Source organism: Condylura cristata, unplaced genomic scaffold (assembly GCF_000260355.1).
Source record: "Condylura cristata isolate star-nosed mole 26May11 unplaced genomic scaffold, ConCri1.0 scaffold00033, whole genome shotgun sequence".
In the NCBI taxonomy this organism is placed as follows: Eukaryota; Metazoa; Chordata; class Mammalia; order Eulipotyphla; family Talpidae; genus Condylura; species Condylura cristata.
In genome coordinates, this window is record NW_004567134.1 from 11,524,642 (window position 1) to 11,545,328 (window position 20,687).

The window sequence follows — 20,687 nt, forward strand, 5'->3', positions numbered from 1 at the left end:
TTATATATTCAGAACTGTTATGATGCTCAAATTGCCCTAAGTTGGTTAAGTTGAGCCTAGAGGCCCCGAAGGAAGGCAGAGCTCTGTTGTAAGGAAGAGGAGGATGGACCCTGGGCAAGAACTAGTGGGTCCGTCACAGCACCTTGCCTCGGAGCCTCTGTTCTCTGGGTCTCATGACAGGCTAATAACTCTCTTAGGATGATTTCCAAGTCTAAATGAATTGGTCGTCGATCCATTGCATGGAAAGCATGTGTGTCCGCCATAGAATCTGATACAAAGAAAGCACTCAAAATGACAAATTTACCCCCTTTCTTTCCTCTGCATGCCCAAATACTACCTCTTTTATTCAACTTCTCCTACTCTGGGTTTCTAAAGTCACAATATCACCTGTTTGCTTCTCTGTTTCTCATCTGTGAAATGGGGTGTCAGGGTGGCATAAGGCTCAGCGAGGCTGCTGGTAGTGTAAGTCCCTTTTTAAGTCTCGTGGAGTCTCCATTCAGTAGGAGAAGGGGGAAGACACTCAATTCCTGGTCATCCATGACTCTGACTTTTGTTTAGCTGAATTAGTTCACATCATCTGCCCCAGAAGTAAAGCTCAGTCCTTTCCTTGACCCCCCTACAGCTCACCACCCATTAGTCACAGAAGGATTTGAAAAGATATTTGACACATACAGATTATTCACTATTCGGGGGAAGGATCCCCTAGCCATTGGGAGCCATTGGTAACTTCTCTTGTGGAATGGTCTTGGGCTACCAATGACTGACTGGCATGGGGGACAGAAAGCTGGTTCCCTTGCCTCACAGCAAGACTAATTCTGGAGGTAATTTACGTTCTAGAGGGAGCAGGCTGAAGTCAGTCTCCAGCTTTGACCAAAGCTTTCTTTAACTACTCCCCTTGCCTATTTCCACAAATTTCTTTTTCTTGAGGCACTCACCTACCCCCAGTAAACTACTTGCCAGAACCCCAACTGGGGCTTTTGCTTATAGGGGAGAGAAGGGATGGTGGGGGATTTCCAAATCAAAACACAGTACCATAGATCCTCGAAGAGCCCGAGTTAGAGCTGCTTGGTCAACTTCTATGTGGACTTCATTTTTTAATTCATGGATTGATTTGTTAATCATTAATCATAAACCATGGATGTTGGTTGATTGTGTGAATATGGACCCACCAATACTGAGGGGGAATTGTAAATTATATACAGATTTTCCAAGTGGGGGTCGTAGCCTGTAACCCCTGGTACTGTTCAAGGGCCCACTATATTTTGAGTGAAGCTGGCAGATATTTTGTGCATTAAAGTACCCAGAAACCACCCACTTCTGGGACCTTTGCCAGAAGTGTTCTCTCTCAGGGCATCTCACGGTCTCTCTTATTTACTCTTTCTCACTCCATCTTTTCCAGTTACCAAAAAGAGCTCCAAATGCTTCTTCCTATTTCAGGTGGCAATCCATGTTTCAGATGCAAACTCAGCTCCAGGTCCACCAGGCAGATCAAAGCCATTCAGTAACTCAGCTGAAGGAAAGGGCGTCATGCAAGTTTGCTGAGGCTGTGCATAACATTCACTGTGTTTCTACATACATGTGGTATCTTGTGGAAGCATGAACACAATGCTTAGCATGCCACCTACAATGCATGGTATGTATGCTCCTTGGGGAATGTCCTGTAAATACTCCTTGTCCTCTCAAAGCAGAATAAACTCTGACCCTGGCCTACAAAATGCCACATGGTCTGGGCCCTTCCTACTCCTTAGACCTTGTAGCTTCTGGTGCGTTGTCCTCACCTCTTCCATGAAGGTGGTAAGGTCTTTCCTGCCTGGGGAGTTTGCACTGGTTGGCCCTCCAGCAAAATTCTTCCCCCACCTTATCCTGACTAACTCCCATTCATCCTCAGGACTCAATTAGAATGCTTCTTCCTCTCAGAGGTTGCGCTGGTCTCTCAGATGAAAGGAGGCCGCCCTCCTATTCATTTTTTCTCATAGTTCATGCTGGTGTGCTTTTCCGTTTATGCATTTATCACAGTGGTTAATAAGCTTATTTAGTTGCTTGTTTTTCTTTTTGTTTCCTTCACCAGTACTTCAGCACTAGTTTGTGGAATGAATGAAGAGGCCAACTAGCACCCAAAGTTTGCCTCCTTGGGGTCAACACTGGATCTAGGTGGTCTCCAGGACAGCGCCCTGGGCTGCTTCAAAGGTGAACTTTCCCAAGTGAGCACTGACCCTCTCTTCCCTACTCCATTCCAGGTCTCCTTACGCTCTGTCAGGTTCAGTCAGACACACTGGGCATCTTGAAAGATAGGCGTGACCACGCCTTCCCACTCTCTGGTACTGGACAGCCCGGGAACAGCGAGACTACAACTCCCACAATGCCCTGCGCGCCCACGCCATATGATTGGTTGAGCCTGTGCCTTCGACCAATAGGATGTGACTTTGTTGACCCGTGCCGCGGCAGCTCGAGTCCTGGAAAGGGCTGGGCGTCTGCCTGGTTGCTCTGGAGCCCGGTCCCGTGGTCGCCAATCCGCCCGCCTCCTGCCATGGGGAGCAGCGAAAGCAGCGAGGGTCGCAGGGTGTCCTTCGGAATGGACGAGGAGGAGCGGGTCCGGGTGCTGCAGGGCATCCGGGTGAGCGGGCCGCCGGCGGGCGCGACAGATCGGATCGAGCACGGCCTGGGCTGGGGCGGGCGTGGAGGGCGCCCCCGGGCGCGGAGGCCGCGGCCGGCCAGAGGGGAGGTTCGGGACTTGCTCTTCGAGCCCTGCTAACGCCCTCCTCCGTTTGAAAAGGGACGTGAGACTCGGGGAATGTCCGGGGTCCTCGCCCGGGGAGTGGTTGCTTCAGGCTTCACCACAGCCCTGGCACCGGGGGGCAGTGGAGAGAGGACCAGAGGGGCGGCCAGACTCCAACTCGAGTTGACCCAGTTGTTAAGTGACCTGAGTCAGTCCCCCATCCCTCCAGTGGCGCTCATGTTGTGTGGACATGGGCTGTTTCCTAGTCTGCCAACGGCAGCCGCCCCTTCACCCAGTTCCCCTGCGACCCAGACCTCTCAAGTGTCTTCACCACGCAGCCAATGGGGAACTTCAAGAATTGTAAATCAGATCTTATCCTCCTCGCTGGGCTGGCTAGTCCCCCAAGGGCATGAGAGACGGGAGCCTTACAAAGCTGTACCTCTGACCACATCTCAGCCCAGTTTCGCCAACCTCCCTCTCCATCTGTTCACTAGCTCAGCACCCCCCAGTCCTGCAAGATGCCCACGTTTTCCAAGCACAGGCTGGGCCCCTGTATTTGCCATGTTGTCGCCCTTGCTTTTCTTATATCTGGCTCTTTCCTAGCGTTTCTTGCTACAGAGTGTGAACATCTTCTGAGCAACCCTCCCTTCCACTCCCTCTAAAGGAGCTTCTCACCCCCAGCCACATAGTGTTTTGCATAGCACTCATCACAGTTTCAAACTATTGGTATTTTACTTGTGGATTGTGTTGCCACGAAGGCCCTTTTCTGGTTTGAGATTCTAGCCCCAGAATCTAAAAGAGTATTACAAGTTGCTCCCACTTGAAAACTTAGTGGAGGCCAGGTTTTGTGCTAAACCCTTTGTAGCTATCTTCTTATTTTCCACAGCCCTATGAGAGAGGGTGTCCTGGTCCATTTTATAGAGTTAGAACAACCGAGGCACTGAGGTAAAGTCACTCACCAGCATTGCCCCCGTGACAGACAGGTGGGTGGCTGGGATTGGCTAGCTCTGGGACAGTGGTCATTGGATGACCTGCTTCCTTCTACCCCTGTGCCTGGCACGGGATGGGTGCTTCCTAAATAATTGTTGGATGATTAGATGAACTTGGTGAAACAGGCATCCAGTTGAAGTGGGACCGAGTTTACACGCTCAGTGTAGGTGAATCCATCAGGGAGGTGGCTCAGAAAAGACACCAGGAGCCCTCACTTCCGGGCACAGGCTTGCTCACTAGCTTTGTGAGGGGTGCATACCTTATCTTTTGAGTCCCAGTCACCACATTTTTTTTTTTTTATTATGGGGGTAGGGTGTAGTAATCCATGGTGTTGCCTTAAATGAAATGAAGATGTGTGTGGGAAGTGTTTAGAAAAGCTAGTGTTCTGTGAGGCCCTCTCCTTTACAGTTCTGGTGCGTTTGGTGCTTGCCAGGGGTTTATAGAGTGTTGATCTGGCCTGTGGCAAGCGCAGAATAGGGAGGAGAGCACTTGTGTTGGGAGGTTGAGAGGCAGGAGCCTGAAAGGCCTTGACTGTTTGGGTGCGCTCCCTCTTGGTCTCCTGCTTAAGTGACTTCCCTTAAATCAAGAGAAGAATTTCATCCTTTCTTTATTTTGTCAGATGGGCACATTTTATATTATTGTACTTTACTCACAACTAAAATTTCTCTGTAAAGATGGGCAATCAGGCTTAGAAAGATTAAAGAATTTGTGCAAACTGTTACCTGAGTAACTTTTAAGACTTTAATCTAGATTTTTGGGGGGCACAAAAAACAGCCTTTTCTCACTTCTCCCAGCTCCCTCCCTGCAAATGGTATCAAGGCAGCAGGGGATTCTGTGACAAAGCCCCTGCCTGTCCTCATGGTGCTGGTGCCCCCCACCGGGGGTTGTTAAAACTAGAGGGGCTGTGGAGGCTGATTGCTGGGCAGAAAATTAGTGACTTGTGGGAGGCACCAGTGCCATGGGCCCTGCTTTGAAAACTTGGCTGTCCTTCCCTTGCTCTTTCCCTCCCTCCCTCCTTTCTTTTTTCCTTCTTCCTTGGTGCCAAGTGTGAAAGAGGGAGATCAGAGAAGGGAGGAGGCAATGAAGTGTGGTGGTGTAGGACGTTTTTTCTTAGCTAGCCGTTTTTTAAAAACAGTGCCAAGGTGGTGGGGACAGGTCATAGCCAGTTCTCATCTGTGCGCTTAGGGTGCAGCGACAGGGTTTATGTACAAAGGGGTGACTGAGATAAGGGCTGCCAAGGCCACAGATTGCTGGCTGACCTACTCCAGATAGTGTTCACAGTGTCCAGTAGTCCACACCAAAAGCTGCTCATTCAAGATACATTGTCTCTGATGAGAGCCGGAACTGGTGGCACGCAGGGGAGCGTGCCACCTCACCGGTGGCAGGTGGGCAAAGATGGCACCGCCGAGGCAGCACCGCAGCGGCGTGGCAACAGCCTGAAGCTGGGCTGGGCAGTGCCAGATGGCAAACCTGGCCGCTCTCAGGTGGCACCAGGGCCGCAGCTCTTTAGACCAGCTGCACTCCTGATGAATGAAGCTAGGTCAAAGATCTTTCCAGATGAGTCTAGGAGTCTCCCCTGAAGCCTCTCCCAACCTGGCTGAAACCTTTCAAACCTGATTGATCCATTTTCCAAACTAGCTGTTTCTTAGACTTGATTGGTGCCAGTGGGGAGCGCAAAACTAGTTTTCCAAAACTAGTGCAGGATTCAAATCCAAAACCCTGGTAGAGCATCTGAGCTACCCTGCGCTGTCTCACGCCAGACATCTGTAGTGCAGGAGACGTAGTGGAGTCAGACACGTTTAAACCCACACTTCTTCAAAACTGCCAAGTTTTCTCTCTTTTTTTCCCCTAAAACCCAAGCCCTGCGGTGCCAGGGTCAGTCATCAAACCTGGCTGTCGTGGCATAACCCAGGCTGATGCCCCTCAGCTGGGAGCCCAGCACCTGCAGAGAACCAGGGCCACACTTACAGTTTGAGGACTGAGATCCACTTCATCTTTAGGCGGACAAATAAAATCAGTTGCAAAAGATGGTTTGGGTAACCAAATGAGGAGGTAATTTAATAGAAGGCAGATGCCAAAAAAAGAATATTTGCTCCAGCTCTTTCAGAGAAAGTTAAATATTCTTAAAGACCTTTGCATTTAATCCCCTGGGCCTGGTCTTGGAAAGTCCTCTAGTTCCCTTAAAATTAAATGCCAGGGCCTTGCTAGTTTGCATACACATTTACATAAATTTACATATCAAGTTCAAGCCCTAATTCCATGGAAGGTAAGAGAAATTTAATTAATGCAAAATGTTGCAATTATATTCAGCACCAGTTTTCAGAGCAAGCATGTGTGAAATACATAAAGATTTCATTTCAACCAGTGTGTTAACCTCATCCTCCATAAGAGAAGCCAGTAATGTCCTGTGTATGTCCGCTTTTCTCTTCTCTGCCCTATATGAGCAGCCATCTTTGGTACTACAGCTGAAGCTGCCTGTCAACATCCAGATTCCTCCCTGTTCCCCAGACTTCCCCCTTCCAACTGCCAGGCCCCCCACTGTTCTTCTCTGAACCTGCTGCTTCAGCCATGTCCCCAGGCTCATTTTATCCTGTATGTCACCTTTCCTGTCCCAAGGTGCCCCTGTGATGCAAATTGGACCTCTGGCCTGAGGGCAAGACCACAGAGCAAGTAGTAAGCCACACAAGAAACAGCTCCCAAACAGGCCAGTGCCAGAGAAGCCCCGTGCCAAGCACTTCTCCCAGAACTACACTATTTATCCATCACTGCAGCAAATGCATACTGTGCCTGAATTACCTGGCAGGCACCAGGCCTGGCCTTGCAGAGACGATCAAGGACAAAGCGCCAGGTCCCTACCCCCTTGGAGACCAGCCCAGTAGGGGCAACAGACCAAAAGTAAGACAGAAAAAGGGAGACAAAAGAACAAAAGAACTACAAGTGCTTTGCGAGGAATAAAAAGCGTTGGAAGAGTCATCGGGCTGCCTGCTTGAGAAGGCACCGTAGGCACCGTCAGCTAATGCCCCTGACAAGGTGACGCTGATGACGAGCCGGAGCCAAGCCAGAGGGGTGTGCACAGTTCCATGCTGAGTGTTTTAGGGGCATTGTCTCAGTATTCCGTCTGTTGACCTTATGAGATGTCATTACTGCCATCTGTGAGGTGATGAAAACAGGTTCAAGGTGAAGGAACGCGGCTAGATCTGCAAGCTCCAGTTGCTGCCTGTAGCCCAGGTGGTGAGGGGTTAGGATGTTGGAGATACTGTTCTACAATGTCTCCAGAGTAGTTCCTCTCATCAGCTATGGAGCTTTGGAAAGATGTTGTCTGATGATCCTAATTTTTCTTTTAGAAGAAACAGGTTTATTGAGATATATTTACATATTATAAAATTCTCCCACTTCTGTAATTCTGAGCAAATTGGCAGAATAGGGCAGCTGTCATCACAATCAAAACATTTGTAAGACCCCAGGAGACACCCTGTGTTCACTGGCAGTCACTCCCCACTCCCCTGCCCCAACTAGGTAGCCCCTGTATTTGTCCTGGACAGTTCCCTAGCAGTATTTCCCTGGGCAGTTTGTGTAAATGGACTCAGACATCTCATCTTGGCATGATGTTTTTGATATTGGACCACTGATTGCCGCATGTATCCATGGCTTGCTCCTCTTTATTGTAGAATAGTATCTCATTGTATGGCTGTATTTATCTTGCTTTGCCAGTCCCTAGATGATGGACATTTTTATTGTGTCCAGTTCTTGACTTTTATGAATAATGCTGCTGTGGACATTTGTGTGTGATTGTGTGTGCGTGTTTGTTTTCACCTCTCTTAGGTAGATTCCTCAGAGCAGGATTGCTGGATCATCTTGTGTATGAATTTAGTGAATCGGTAGGTTTAACTACTTAGGAAGCTGTCAAACTGATTTCTAAAGTGGCTGAATTACTTTACATTTACCCCCAGTGGTATTTGAGGGTTCCAGTTTCTCCTGAACCTTGTCAACACTTGTTGTTGTCTGATTTTGCGTTGTAGCAAGTCTAGTGGGTGTGAAATGGCACCTGTTTGTGGTTTGAACTGGCAGGTTCCCCCATAGTATTTCCCTAAGGATGTGAACATCTTTTGATGTGCTTATGTGTCACCTCTATATTTTCTTTGGTGAAATGTGTATTCATATATTTTGCCCATTTTTTAATTGGGTTGTTTGTCTTTTTATTTTGAGTTAAAAGATTTCTCTGCTGGATACAACTTCTTTATCATACTATGATTTGAAAGTTTTTTCTTCCAATATGTAGCTTGTCTTTTCATTTTTTAATGGTGTTTTTTGAAATGTAAACATTTTTAACTTGGATGATTAATGTACCAAGGTTTTTCTCTTATCTATTGATTTAGATGTTGTGTCTTGGATGTCTTTGTCTAGCCCAAAGTTACTGAAACTTTCTCTTAAGTTTTCTTATGAGAATTTTTTAGTTTGCTTTTGTAGAATAGGCTTTTTTTAGGCCTATTAGCTCCTTTGAGTTAATGGTTGTATATATTGTGAAGTAAGACTCTAAATAAGGGATTGGTATGGCTTTTCTGTTAAGTGACCAGAGGCTTTGCTGGCCAGAGGGATGTCATTAGCTCTGCCGTTGTGGGTAAAAGCAGTTAGGGACCAAGTGAAGCGAATGAAATTGGCTATACTCTGTTGACCTCAAATAAAGAGCAACCAGTTATTTTACCAACAAAATGGGTTTATTTAGAAATAACAACAACAGTCCATCTGAAGAGTGCCATCTTATGCTGAGACAGGAATACCCCCTTTCAGAACAAAAACCCAAAGCAGCTTATGTACATTTTAGAGACACTGTGACTACCCAGGAGGCCACTGGGGAGAGCTGGAAATTTGACTTGTGGTGGGTTTTTCACTTATTGGTTTATTCTCTCATTGGCTGAGCTGTAGGAACCCCTTTCCTTCTATTGGGATGGGAAGCAATATCACTTCCTATCAGAGGCGAGACATATTGGGTTTGAGTTTGCTCATCTTATGTTTCTCATTGAAATAGATTTCTTTATATGTTAATTTTCACATTCCAATGAAGCTTTATTTATGAAATCAACTTGGCCTACACACTAGAGTTTGCTGAACCCTGATCTAATTCCCTCTGTTTTATATAAAATACCTAAATTTTTCAAACTGTTTTTATTGTGAAGACTGTCCTTTCCTGATTGGATTCCCTTGGAGGCCATTGTGAGCGTCAGTTGACCATAATCATAAGATGTATATTTGGACTCTTAATTCTTTTTTTTTTTTTAAGATTTATTTATTTATGCATACAGAACTGGGGTACAAGCCAGAGGTACAGGGGTGGTGAGAGGCTTCACCAGAGACAGTGGGGAGCAGAACAGGCAGATTGACAAAGAACACTGCTGAGGGAAGCAGCAGTCGGGTCAGGGGAGGTCTGCCGCGCCATGTGGGTCACCCCTGGGGCAGGGATCGAACTCATGCTGAAGTGGCTTTAGCTTCCTTAGTGCTGTGTTTTAACCCGCTGCGCCACTAGGGAGGGCCCTGGACTCTTAATTCTTACTTGATTTCTTTCACTATATATTGGTCTTTCTGCCAATGAGACATGATTGCTGTAGCTCAAAATTTGGAAATATCAGACCTCTAATTTTGTTCTTTATTTTTGAAGATTGTTTTGCCTTTATGAGTTCTTTGCACCTCCACACACATTTTAATACCAGTTTGTCAGCTTCTGTAAAGAAACGTAGTGGGATGAGATGGCTGAATCTATACAGTCACACGTCCTTACTGACAGGCATGTGCTCTGAGAAGGGTGTCGGCAGGCAACTTTGTCATTGTATGGGAGTGTCATCACCAAATCTTGGAAGGTGTGTTTGTCTCCAAACAGCCCTCCTCCCTCTCACTGGTGTAGCCGCTCAGAGGGCAAGGGTGGGGGAGTACAGCCATCCATGGCATCTCACTGCCTCTGTAGTGACGGGCATGTCCATGTGCCTGAAGCCTTGCGCTCTCCGTGTATCTGCTCATACAGGAATTTAATTTGTAGCCTGCAGTGTTACCCCCACACTGTAATTCAGGGGCAGACTTGGTAGCCTTTAGGGTTTATTTGAATATCCTTTACATTTTCTCTTAATAGTGCTGTAGGTAACCAGTAACGAAAGGTCAAAAGTGTTAAGAGTTAAGGTCGTTTCACTTTTAGTGACGTAGTGATTCTAGACCATAATCCTCATGTAAGCTGACATTCCATTATCATATTCTTTCGCTGTATCGTAACACAGTGTTGAATAACTTGCTATGGAAAAGATAAATTTATAAAGTAATATAAGTACAAGGGTAGTCATTAATTAACTTTAGCTCTTACTGAGCCCACCTTGCGGCACTTCTCTCTTTTGGGAAGGAAAGAAGCCACCCTGGTTCCTTCTAGATTTCAGAGCCGCCACCCTGAACTCCTGTGCAGCAGCTGTGGTCTCTGGGATCAGCCTGCCATCTCTGCCGTCTCTCTGAGGCTGGTGGAGGCTTCAACACAGGCCCTGTCCAGCCCTCTTTCCCTCCTGCGTGGTCCCTGGCCATTCTCCTGGGTCCTCACTCATGAGCTGATGAGTTCTGGATTCTAAGTAGCTCTGACCGCGGCTGCCATAGCCCCTTGCTGGCCTGGTGGGCACCTGAGCGGCACTCGCCACTCCCCTGCAGTCACCCAGTGCTGTCTCTGTGAGCCCCTCCAGTCCCTCATGCAAAGCGGGGTCCTGCATTCCCTTCTCTGCCTTTAATGATTGAGCTTGAGCTTCCCTTTCATGGCTCTTTATTTACTGGCACGCTCTCTTTCTCAGCCCAGGCCCACTCCGTCTTCCCCTTAACCATCTGACCAATCGTTCTTCCTCCCTGTAAGCTTGCCTCCCACAAATCTTTAATTCTAGATGCTAGCAGGGTAAATTTTTTTCAAGGTTAATTTTTTTAAAAAAGATTTATTTATTTATGCATACAGAACTGGGGTACAGGCCAGAGGTGCAGGGGTGGTGAAAGGATTCACCAGAGACAGAGTGGGGAGCAGAACAGGCCAACTGACACTGCTGAGCGGAGCAGCGGGGGGGTCAGGAGAGGTCTGCTGCACCACGTGGGTCACCTCTGGGGCCGGGGGTCCAACTCCCACTGAAGTGGCTGTGGCCAGCTTGCAGTGCTGCGCCCTAACCCATTGCGCCACTAGGAAGGGCCTCAGGTGTTCTCTTCTGAAGGAGCTTTCCACGACGTCACTCCTCTGGGGTACCCCACTGGTCACCTCCTGGTCTGCAGCCTCCTCTTGCCTCCCAGGGCTTCCTGTTGTGCTCAGGCACCTCTTTTTCACTCAGTGCAGCCACAGCCAGGAGCTGGGTCTGTCATCTCTGTCTCTACCACCTGGCCCAGAGGTGGCCCCAAGTCAGCCAAATGCTTGTTGGACAGAATTTTAAGCCACAGACTCAATTTTTCTTGACCTAAACCACCAGCCCAGAAACATTAATATAATAATTGATTTGACTTAATTGCCAGCATTTAAAAATTAGAGGTTTTACTTACATTCAATTATTAACTTTTTTTTTTTTGGCAGAATAGTTGAAAGTCTGGTCCACATGCCTGTGGTATTTCTTTGCCAGAGTTATGAGGCGGCTGCCCTCTTGGGCGGGGGAGGGGTGTTGCCACCATGTGGGCTTGTGAAGCTTTTCCTTTCCCAGATCCCTTTCACTCACTTTTGTCACCAGCCTGACCTCTGTGGACATTTGTGTTTGTCACGCTGAGGGTGGGGGTCTGGAGAGCCTCTTGTTCTGACAGCCTGGGATTTGAATCTGGGATGGCAGCCGGTGGATCTAATTTCAGCTCCTAGAAAACTGAAGGACTAGTGAGCAGAATCTCCACGGCAACCGCCCTCGGCAAGGAGAGGACTCGTTTTAGAATCAGGTCTTGGGCTGCACCTCTCCGTGGGTTGGGGTGCCCGGGCACCAGGAGTCACTGACCGACACAGACTCCCAGCAAGCTCATTCTTTTAGAAGCTGCCCCGCTGCTCACCCTCACTGGAGGAGCTGTGAGCCCATCTGGGAGCGAGCAGGTTGCTGTGTTTTCTCTCAGAAAACGGTGCACGGGAGAGCGGCCTCGGTTGCGGCTCGCTGCTCACTCACCAGGTCCCCTGCCTCTCCGCTCCGCCCCTTCTCCAGCTCTACCTGCTGCCTCCTGCCTGTGAGCGAGCTGATGCTATGAATTCATGTGGTTCACATCAAACCAGCCACAAATGCCAACACTGCTCTGAAGCTGCCTTTCCTCATTGCCACTTCTCGAATGTGCCTACATGGGTAGCAATTTGAAGCCAAAAAACGTGCTAGTTTTCATAGAGACGTTCTGCTGATTTAAGTGGGCTGTGAGGTAGGAGTCCTCCTCCCTCTGCCTGACGTGGGCGCCATAATCCACCATTGTAAATGGGGGGGAAAAGTGGCACACAAGTGCTTAGTGTTCTTATTTTTCCTGAGTCGCCCTTCGGTGAACATGGTTAATGGTCACCTGACCTCAGAGGGGCTCTGGATTGCTGCCTTCGCAGGTGTGACCGTCACTGTTCCATGACCAGGTTTACTTCCGAGTCTTGGCCCCAGGGTTATGACTTTTGTGATCTCAGGGAGTTGTTTCACCAGGGAGTCTAATCATCTGTGAAATGGGAGGGCACTTGGTGCCTTGGACAGGCTCAGTGAATACCAGTGGTGGGGCTTTGATTATCCCCAAGGAGGAGTCAGGCAGCACGGTCAGATTTGAAGTGCTGCGGCGGTGAGCGTGGTTGCCCCCTTCTGGAGTGTGGGGACATTGCATCCTCTCTGCGCCTCTGCTGTGCAAGGGCTTGGGGAGTGGCTGTTACCTTTCTCCAGATGCACCCTCTGGCAGCTTCCTGTGTCACCTGCTGCCCGTGGAACAGCGCTGCTTGGATGGACTCAGAACCCCTCACACACAGAGCACATCTCCTCTTAGACATGACACCACCTCTCCAGCGAGCCGGGCTTGGGCCTTGCTGTCATTTCCCCTCCTATATTATGTTCAGAGTTTTCTCTTCTTCTTGAAAATGCATCTTATTTTTAAATGCCACCTGTTCACAATTCCTCATGAATACTTTTGGGCTCTTTTCTGAGCCTACATATATAAGCAAAGTCTTTTCCTTTTTATAGCACAAATGAGATCACTGCCTGTGCCACTCTGTAGCTCGCTGCCTTCCCTTGCCCTGGGCATGCAGCCGGACGCCAGGTCTCCAGTCCCTTCACTCCTGCAGCATCTTTCGCATCCGTCTCTGCTCCCACCCTGCAGAATGACAGCCCTCCCTCTCCTGCTCCCGATGCGCGCTTCTGGGGTCCACCTTTGTGACCTCAGTCCCTCTTCCTACCTTGCCAGACTGTTTGTGCCAGAGAAGATCCTGACCCAGTCACTGGTGACACCAGTGTTAGCGACCTGGGCCTTAGTATTTCTTAAACTCATGTAGTTAACAGATACTTGTCTGTCTCCAGTGTGCTGGGCCCTTGCAAACCGCAGATCCAGCAGGCGCGGACCTTGTGCCCACGGAGCTCAGGCTTCGGGCGGCAGTGACATAAACATGCCATCAAGCGTGTGTCCTGTCGGGTGGGGAGCACGTGCGGAGAGGAACAATGGAGCTGAGGGGGTGACGGTGGGGTCATTGGAGGAATGCCGGAAGTGTCCCGCTGGCCTGGCCTGCGTGGGACTCGGCTGCTGTTTCTGGCTTCCCTTAGTGACCTTGACTCTGCCTCTCACTGGCCCTGCCGGGGCCACTTCTGCCCCCACAGCTGGCTAAGGGCCAGCGGCCTGCTGTGTGGTCGGACTTGCACCCTGTGAGCTTCATGGCCCAGGACACGCCTTACCCGTTCTGCGCCCCGGCTTCCTTAACTGGAAAGTGGCGTGAGGATTAGTGAGGCGGTGTGAACACAGTGAGGGCGGAGGGCACGTGCCCACTACTCCTAGCACTAGTGGGGAGTTACCCCTTTTCCTTCGCAGGTCTTCGCAATATACCAGCCCACTGGACACCAGAGTGTCGCCCAGCCACCCTCCAGTGTGCTGAACCCCTTCGTCAGCCCCCAGTCGTAGACGTGGTGGGAGGTAAGAGCACTAAGCAGTGTTGAGCAACCCCCAGTCTCGGGCTGGCTGCAACCGCACTGCCTGGCGACAGGAAAGGCGACCGGACACTCGGCGCTGACCCGCAAAGAGTGGAATTCCCGTGGTGACGTGTGCGTCACTTTCACGCTTGGTGAAGCCAGAAGCTCCTGTGAGCGGAACCGTTTGTAAGTTGGGGCCCGTCTGCGTTGCGGGTCGGTGCTCACAGCTCCCGCTGGCTGTCTGTTCAGGGAGCACCCCCTGTGTGTTTTAAAGCATCGCCCTGCTCCCCCAGCCTTCATTGCGGGGTGGCTGACTTATAGAATGGAATGAAGAAGCGTCTAGCCCTCTCTTTGGGGAACTCGTCTCTAGTTCAGCTGCTTTCGGGTGAGGAAGGCGTTTTGGTTGCAGCTCCGGTGTGGGGATTGTCAGGAGTGGGGGACTAGGCCCCCAGCTGCATTTGTTAGGATGGAGGTGGTGAGGTATCTGTGAGACCGCGGTCGAGGCCTGACTCCTGCGGCCATGGTGTGCGTGGTGAGGGGACTGGAGCGGGGCCAGAGCAAGCTGGGCCGTGGGTGTCGCTGATGATGTGTGGAGAGACCAAGGTTGCCGTGGTGGTGGCGGGGAGGGTGGGTGCCGTGGTGGTGGCGGGGAGGGTGTCTCCACATTCTTCCAGGCAGCCGGCTGGCGCAGGCCCAGGCGGCCGGGCATCAGAATGGGAGGGTGCTCGGAGAAGAATCCTCCTGGTTTAATTCTGCCCAGATCATGGAGGAGGAGAGAGGAGACCTGCCTGAGGCCACAGAGGTGTGTGCAGGACGTGGAGAGAGTTCTCCATCTTGAGCGGATGGAAATGTTAACCATGTTACTAGTGCTTAGTTCACGGCTTCCTACATGCCCTGTCTGCGCCTGGCATGGGTTATAATTAATACCTGTATAGTGCTTTGCAGTTTCACATAATAGCTAATATTGGGTGTTTGTGCCAACCGTTTATCTAGATTGCATCACTTAATCCTCACCCAGCCCTGCAGTCTGTGCTACGAGCTGTTTCCACCACACAGATGAAGAACCGACTTAGAGAGGAGAAGTCTCTTGTCTGAGGTCACACAGCCAGTAAGCAGCTTGGGATTCAAAGCCAGGCCTGTTTGACCCTGAAGCACTTCATTCCTGAGCTGAGCTGCACGCAGCAGGTCTAGCCGTGAGGGGTCCCCGTTTTGCAGGTGAGGCACACAGAGCTCAGGGCCGCCAAGCACCCGGGTCAAGGCCGTTCTGCTGGGATGTAAGCCGCCCTCGATCTGGCCCTCCGCTCCAGGCTGCCCGGGCCTTTCTGGCCAGCTCTGACGGCACAGTGACCAGTGGGCTTCTGGCACCGAATCCCCAGACCCGCCTGGCTCCAGAGGCCCCATTCTGGTGCTGCTGGTACAGGGAGCCCTGCCCAGATGGTGTTTATTCTCGCATGACTACTGTGTGTGCGTATGTATATTTGTTGATTAAAAATATTACTTGCTGTATTTTGTAGCAACATTAAAAAATATTACAAATCTCCCACTGCCAACAAGGAGCTTGCCAATGTTTTCGTTAACCCCTTGCTCACCGAGCAGTGTGGTTCAGACGGAGCCCCCCCAGGCTGGGGCTGGGGAACCAGGGCCCGTGACTCACCGGTGTAGACTGCACCTCGCCGGCCCTCACCTTGGATCAAGTTGGACTTCTTACCTTGGCCTGCCAGGGCTTGCGGCCTTGCCTTCGCCTGCCTCTCGGGCCTGCTCAGCTGGTCTCGGTCTTCTTCCCACACAGTGGCCTTCTGTCAGGCCCTTGGACATGCCAGACACAGTCTTCTCGAAGACATTGCACTTATGTTCCCCTCTGCTTGCAACTAGACGTTTTTCTCCTGGATCCAGCAACATGGGCACGCTCGGGGCCTCCTCATTCAAGGGAACGGCCCCCTCCGAGAGGTTCTGCCCATGCCCGGGGCTCCCCCCGCCCCCTGTGATGCCACGGTCCCAGTGCGCGGTCTCCCGTCCCGCTGCTTGTCAGTAACACACCCACCGACTTTGAACAAATACCTTTTAACAGCTCTGAGATAGGAGCGACGCTCAGGAAGTGGAATGTTCATTTCGTGATTTTTTTTTGTCCTCAGCTGATATAAAAGCAATGATGTGATTTGATGATGGCGTCACAGGTAGGATGAAACGGGGTAGCTGAGGTGGTTCGTTCACTTGTTTATGGTCGCCCAGCTCTCGGCAGGATGTAGCTCCTGCAGGCTGTGGTTTCACTCACCACAGCCCTGGAAGGTGGCCACCCCCCAGCGGGTGCATTGTAAACAAATACTTGATGAAGGGAGAGGGGTGGCTGTCACCCCATTCTTGGCCAGGCCGTTTCCTCTGCCCCCTTCTGGCTGCAGCCTTTCTCTGTGCCGACGCCCCATTGGCTGGTCCGTGGTCCATCTCATTCAGGCACCTCACACGTGTCCTCAGTGCCCTGCCCCCACTCTCATGCGTTGTGGGCCTGTGCTGACCTCTGGGGATCGTGCCCCTGCCCTCAGAAGACTGGTGCCCCTCAATGGATTCCACTTGGCGGGGGGGTAAAAAGGGGAATAGCGCCTTGTGTGTACCAGTAAATGTGTAACGCCTGCTCAGCACCCCGAAAAGTGCCCCAATTCACTACATTTCCTCCCAGGGTCTATTTCAGTCCACTGCCGTGAAGTCACCCAGCCTGCAAAATCCTTGAAAGTGAAAGAATCCGCTCTCACCACCCCACTCCAGCATCTTTCCATGCCGCTGTGTTCACCTTTGAGGGCAGCTCTGTGTCCCACCCACTGGGAGAACATTCCGCCGTTGCCTCCCACCTACCAGGCACCCCACCTCGACCCTTTGCGGGGCCTGCCTGTGGCCCACTGTAGAGTCCTCACTTGCCAGCGCCTAGACTTGTGCTGTCGCTGTCCAAAAAGGGAGCCAGCGAACTCTGGAAAGCTCTTGCCCTTTTATAATCTGAGATTTTAGATCTATTACCAAGTGAGTTGGCTACTCTCTCAAAACAGCGTCTTCCTTCTTTTGTCGTCCTCACCCAAATTCTTCCACTCACTTGCAATGAAATTCCTTTTTCTCCTTTAACTTGGCACCCTCCTCTGCTCTCACCACCGAGGCGACCCAGACAAAGCCTTTCATTCTGTGCCACCACCGCTGCGGGCTCTTGTCCTTTCATGACCAAGGGAATGCGCCCCACGCCAGCGTGCTCCCTGTAACACTGATGATTCATCTTCTGAAAACACTACTGATGTTCTTTCCTGGCTCCGAAACCCCTGGCGAAGCCCCACGATTGTTCTAGCTCTTCTTCCTGACTTCCAAACCTCTTTCCACACCAGCTTCATCCAAGCCCAGTCTTACAACCCACACTTTCCAGAATGAGCTCCGGGCGGCCAGCACCTGGCCTCCCTGCCTGGGTGTCTCTCCCCTGTGCCTGCTCTGCCCTGTGTAAGATCCACCCCCACAGCCCCAAGCCCCAAGACGCTGCGGCTCCTCTCCTAAATATTGCTTCTGTTGCAAGAATCTTCTCTGATGGACCTTCCGTGGGATGGTCTTTCTGTTTTGGGGTGATTTCCTGTCCGGGTTTCTCATTTGTCTTTGGATATTTTCATTTGTAACAGCTTTACTGAGATATGATTCACCTACCCTACAATTTGTCCATCTAAAATATGTAATTCAGTGGTCTTTAGGATACTTAAAGGTTAAGTGCAACTGTTATCAATATTCTTTATCCACCAGAGACCCCTCCCCACCCCCCAAGATATTTTCCTGTCTTTCACATCTCAGGTGAGAGAAGTTATAGAACATGTAACCTCTTGTGTCTGGCTTCTTTTGGCGTTGTGATTTGAGGTGCATCCCTGCAGTAGCATGCACAATAACAGTTCATTCCTTTTTATAGCTGAATAATATTGCATTGCATAGACACATTTTCCGTGTCCATTCACCAGATGATGAACATAAGTTGTTTCCACTTTTGGGCCATTATGGAGAATGCTGATATGAACATTCATGTACACATTTTCGTGTGGATGTGTTTTTATTCCTGTTGAGTATGTATGTAGACCCAGGAATGGAATTGCTGGTTGAAATGGTAATTCGTAAGTTTAACTTTCTCAACAACTTTCAGACTCTTTCCCACAGTGGCTACAGTACCTTTGTAAAAGTTTTAGCAACAGTGTAGAGAGTTCTGAATTCTCTACATCCTTGCCAACACTCCTCATTACCTAGCTACTATTGTAACCAGTCTCGTGGGTGTGAAGTGGTATTTCACTGGGGTTTGAATTTGCCCTTCTTTCATGATTAATGATATTGTGTATCTTTTCAATTGCTTATTGGTCATCATTTCTATATCTTCTTTGGAGAAATATCTATTCACATCTTTTACCTACTTTTTTCTTTTTTAAGACTTATTTATTCCTGCACGCAGAACTGGGGTACAGGCCAGAGGTGCAGGGGCGGTGAGGATTCACCAGAGACAGAGTGGGGAGCAGACCAGGCAGATCGACGAAGTACACCGCTGAGGGGAGCAGCGGGCCGGGTCAGGAGAGGTCTGTCGCGCCATGTGGGTCACCTCCAGGGCAGGCAGGGTTGGAACTCACGCTAAATTGGCTTTAGGTTCTAAGTGCTGTGCTTTAACCCGCTGTGCCACCAGGGAGGGACCTTTTCCCCACTTTTTAATTGGGTTATTTGTATGAGTTCTTTATTCTAGATGCGTATTCCTTATTGGCTATGATTGGCAAATATTTTCTCCCTTTTCATTTGCTTGATTGTGTTCTTTGATACACAAACCCTTTTTACTTTGATGGAGTCTAATCTCTCTGGGTTTTCTTTGGTTGCTTGTGCTTTTGGTAACCTATCTATGAATATACTGCCAAAGCCAAGGCTGTAAAGATTTACCCTTACATTTCTTCTAAGAGTTTCATTGTTCTAGCTCTGACATGCAGCTCTGGTTTTATATAGCAGGTGAGCTTGGCCTCAAATTTCAATCTTTGGCATTTGGAAACCCAACTGTTGCACCAACGTCATATGTTGCAGAAACTATTTTTTTCCCACCAAATTGTTTTGGCACCTCTGTCAATTAACCATCAATCCTGGCGCGCTGGTGATACCAGCGGTAAATTGATTGATCTGTCTGTACACACACACACCTACAGGCTTATTTCTGGAGCCTTAGTTCCCTTCCACTGCTCTATATGCTTAGTCTTCTCTCATCTTATTGATTAGCTATTTGATCTACACTACTAGAGGGACTCAGTTATTATTATTAAAATTGTTAGTTACCAAGGAAATGCTCATGGTAAAAATAATTAAGCACAGATGTAAGAAGTGGGAGGAGATCCAGGTGTTCCTGCCCCAACTCGAGGGACCTCACCATGGTGGGGGTATGGATGTAGACTAGACACACACAGGCCATGCAAGAACACGTGTAGACTCCAGCGCAGTTCACATCTGTGTCTGTGTACATGAACATTTGAGCTACATTTATATGTCTGCAGTTTTATAACTATGTATGTGTTTTGCAAAATGGAGCCTTCTGTGACTTTAAAAATCAGCAATGTGTCCTGTGCTCGCTCCTGTGAAGATGCGTCCATGACTTGACTTCAGTCTGTCTTCATGGGTCCGTAATAGCTCACGGAATATTTCCTCCATCAGGCCCCTAACCAGCCCCCATTGTTGCATATTTATGTTGCTTCCTCTTTTTTCCCTATTCTGATGCTGCTCTGTACGTGTGGGAGCACTTTTCTCGGCTGGATACCTGGAAAAGTAGAGTTGCTGATCGTGGCTTTTGTCTTAAAGTCATTTTTAACGTCTTCCTTTCAGCTGTGCTTTATGATGCCTTGCACATATTAGGCATTTAATAAATATTTACTGAAGTGAACTCTTCAGGGTTTTTATGCTGGATTTATCCCTAGCTTGCTATTTCATTTCAGTAAACTGTTTTATGACACCCTCATGCCTATTTCACTTCCTCTCAAATGAACGGAAGCTTTGGTTAGCCAGTTTCTGTCAGGGGGAGCTAAGGTGGAGTGAGTCGAGCGGCATTGTGATGGCCCCTTTTGTGGGTGGCACTGGGGGGTACACGGAGGTAAGTGGGAGGTAGCTTCAGGTATTTACAAGCCACTGGTAGGCCATGGGGTCCTTCCCCAAGAGACACTCTTGTTCTGGTGGGAGTGTAAAGGGAGGGAAGTAATGGAACTTGGACATGATTCCGAGAGGTGGCAATGTCCCAGGGTGGGGGCCCTGGCGTACATCTCCACAGAGAAGCAGCATACTAGACTCACAGGAGGTAAATTTGGGCCCCATGCACCGGGGGAGCAGTAGAAGATGAAATGGAAAGTGTGAGGGGGTGGGGGTGGGGCGGTGGGGTTGGCCCTGATCAGCCTAGAATCCAGACAGGTTGGTACGTATCTGGTGGGTGTTGCACACCACCAGACTACACTTCTGGTCACTGGAGTTGATCTTAAGGAAGGTGTGCCCAGTTAGTCTGGGGCAAGGTAAAGGGTTTTCATTTCCAGAGGTGTCTGCGATGTAACTTCTCTCTCAATTTTTCCCTCAGCTGTCTGAAAATGTGGTTAACCGCATGAAGGATCCCAGCCAGCCCTCCAAAGTGGGGCAGCCAATTCCTCCTCCTTCATTTGGCACCTCGAAAGGCCCAGAGAAAGGTATGGCGGGGTGTGCGAGTCTGGAGTGTGAGAGGAAAGGGGGCGGTGGTCGTGACGGAGCCTTTAGGCAGTAACGGGGTTCCCTCTGTTTTGGGGTGATATGAGCAGCTCCTCTCTGAGAACTGTCTCCCAGGAGAGCAGGGCTCCCCAAGCCTGGTGGACACTGTCTTCTACAATGCAAACAGCATAGGTCAGGTCCAGCTTCTGTAGCCAGGA

At 49.7% G+C, this 20,687-nt stretch overlaps 1 protein-coding gene across 1 annotated transcript in view; it reads left to right on the plus strand.

Moving 5' to 3' along the window:
• Window positions 1–2,443: 2,443 nt before the first annotated feature.
• CHCHD6 (coiled-coil-helix-coiled-coil-helix domain containing 6) overlaps window positions 2,444–20,687 on the plus strand; it is a 200,881-nt gene continuing 182,637 nt past the window's right edge. The window contains exons 1-2 of the mRNA XM_012732221.1: window positions 2,444–2,614; window positions 20,366–20,471. Coding sequence (XP_012587675.1) covers window positions 2,528–2,614; window positions 20,366–20,471 — 193 coding nt within the window. The 5' untranslated portion in view covers window positions 2,444–2,527. The remainder of the gene's footprint in view (window positions 2,615–20,365; window positions 20,472–20,687) is intronic.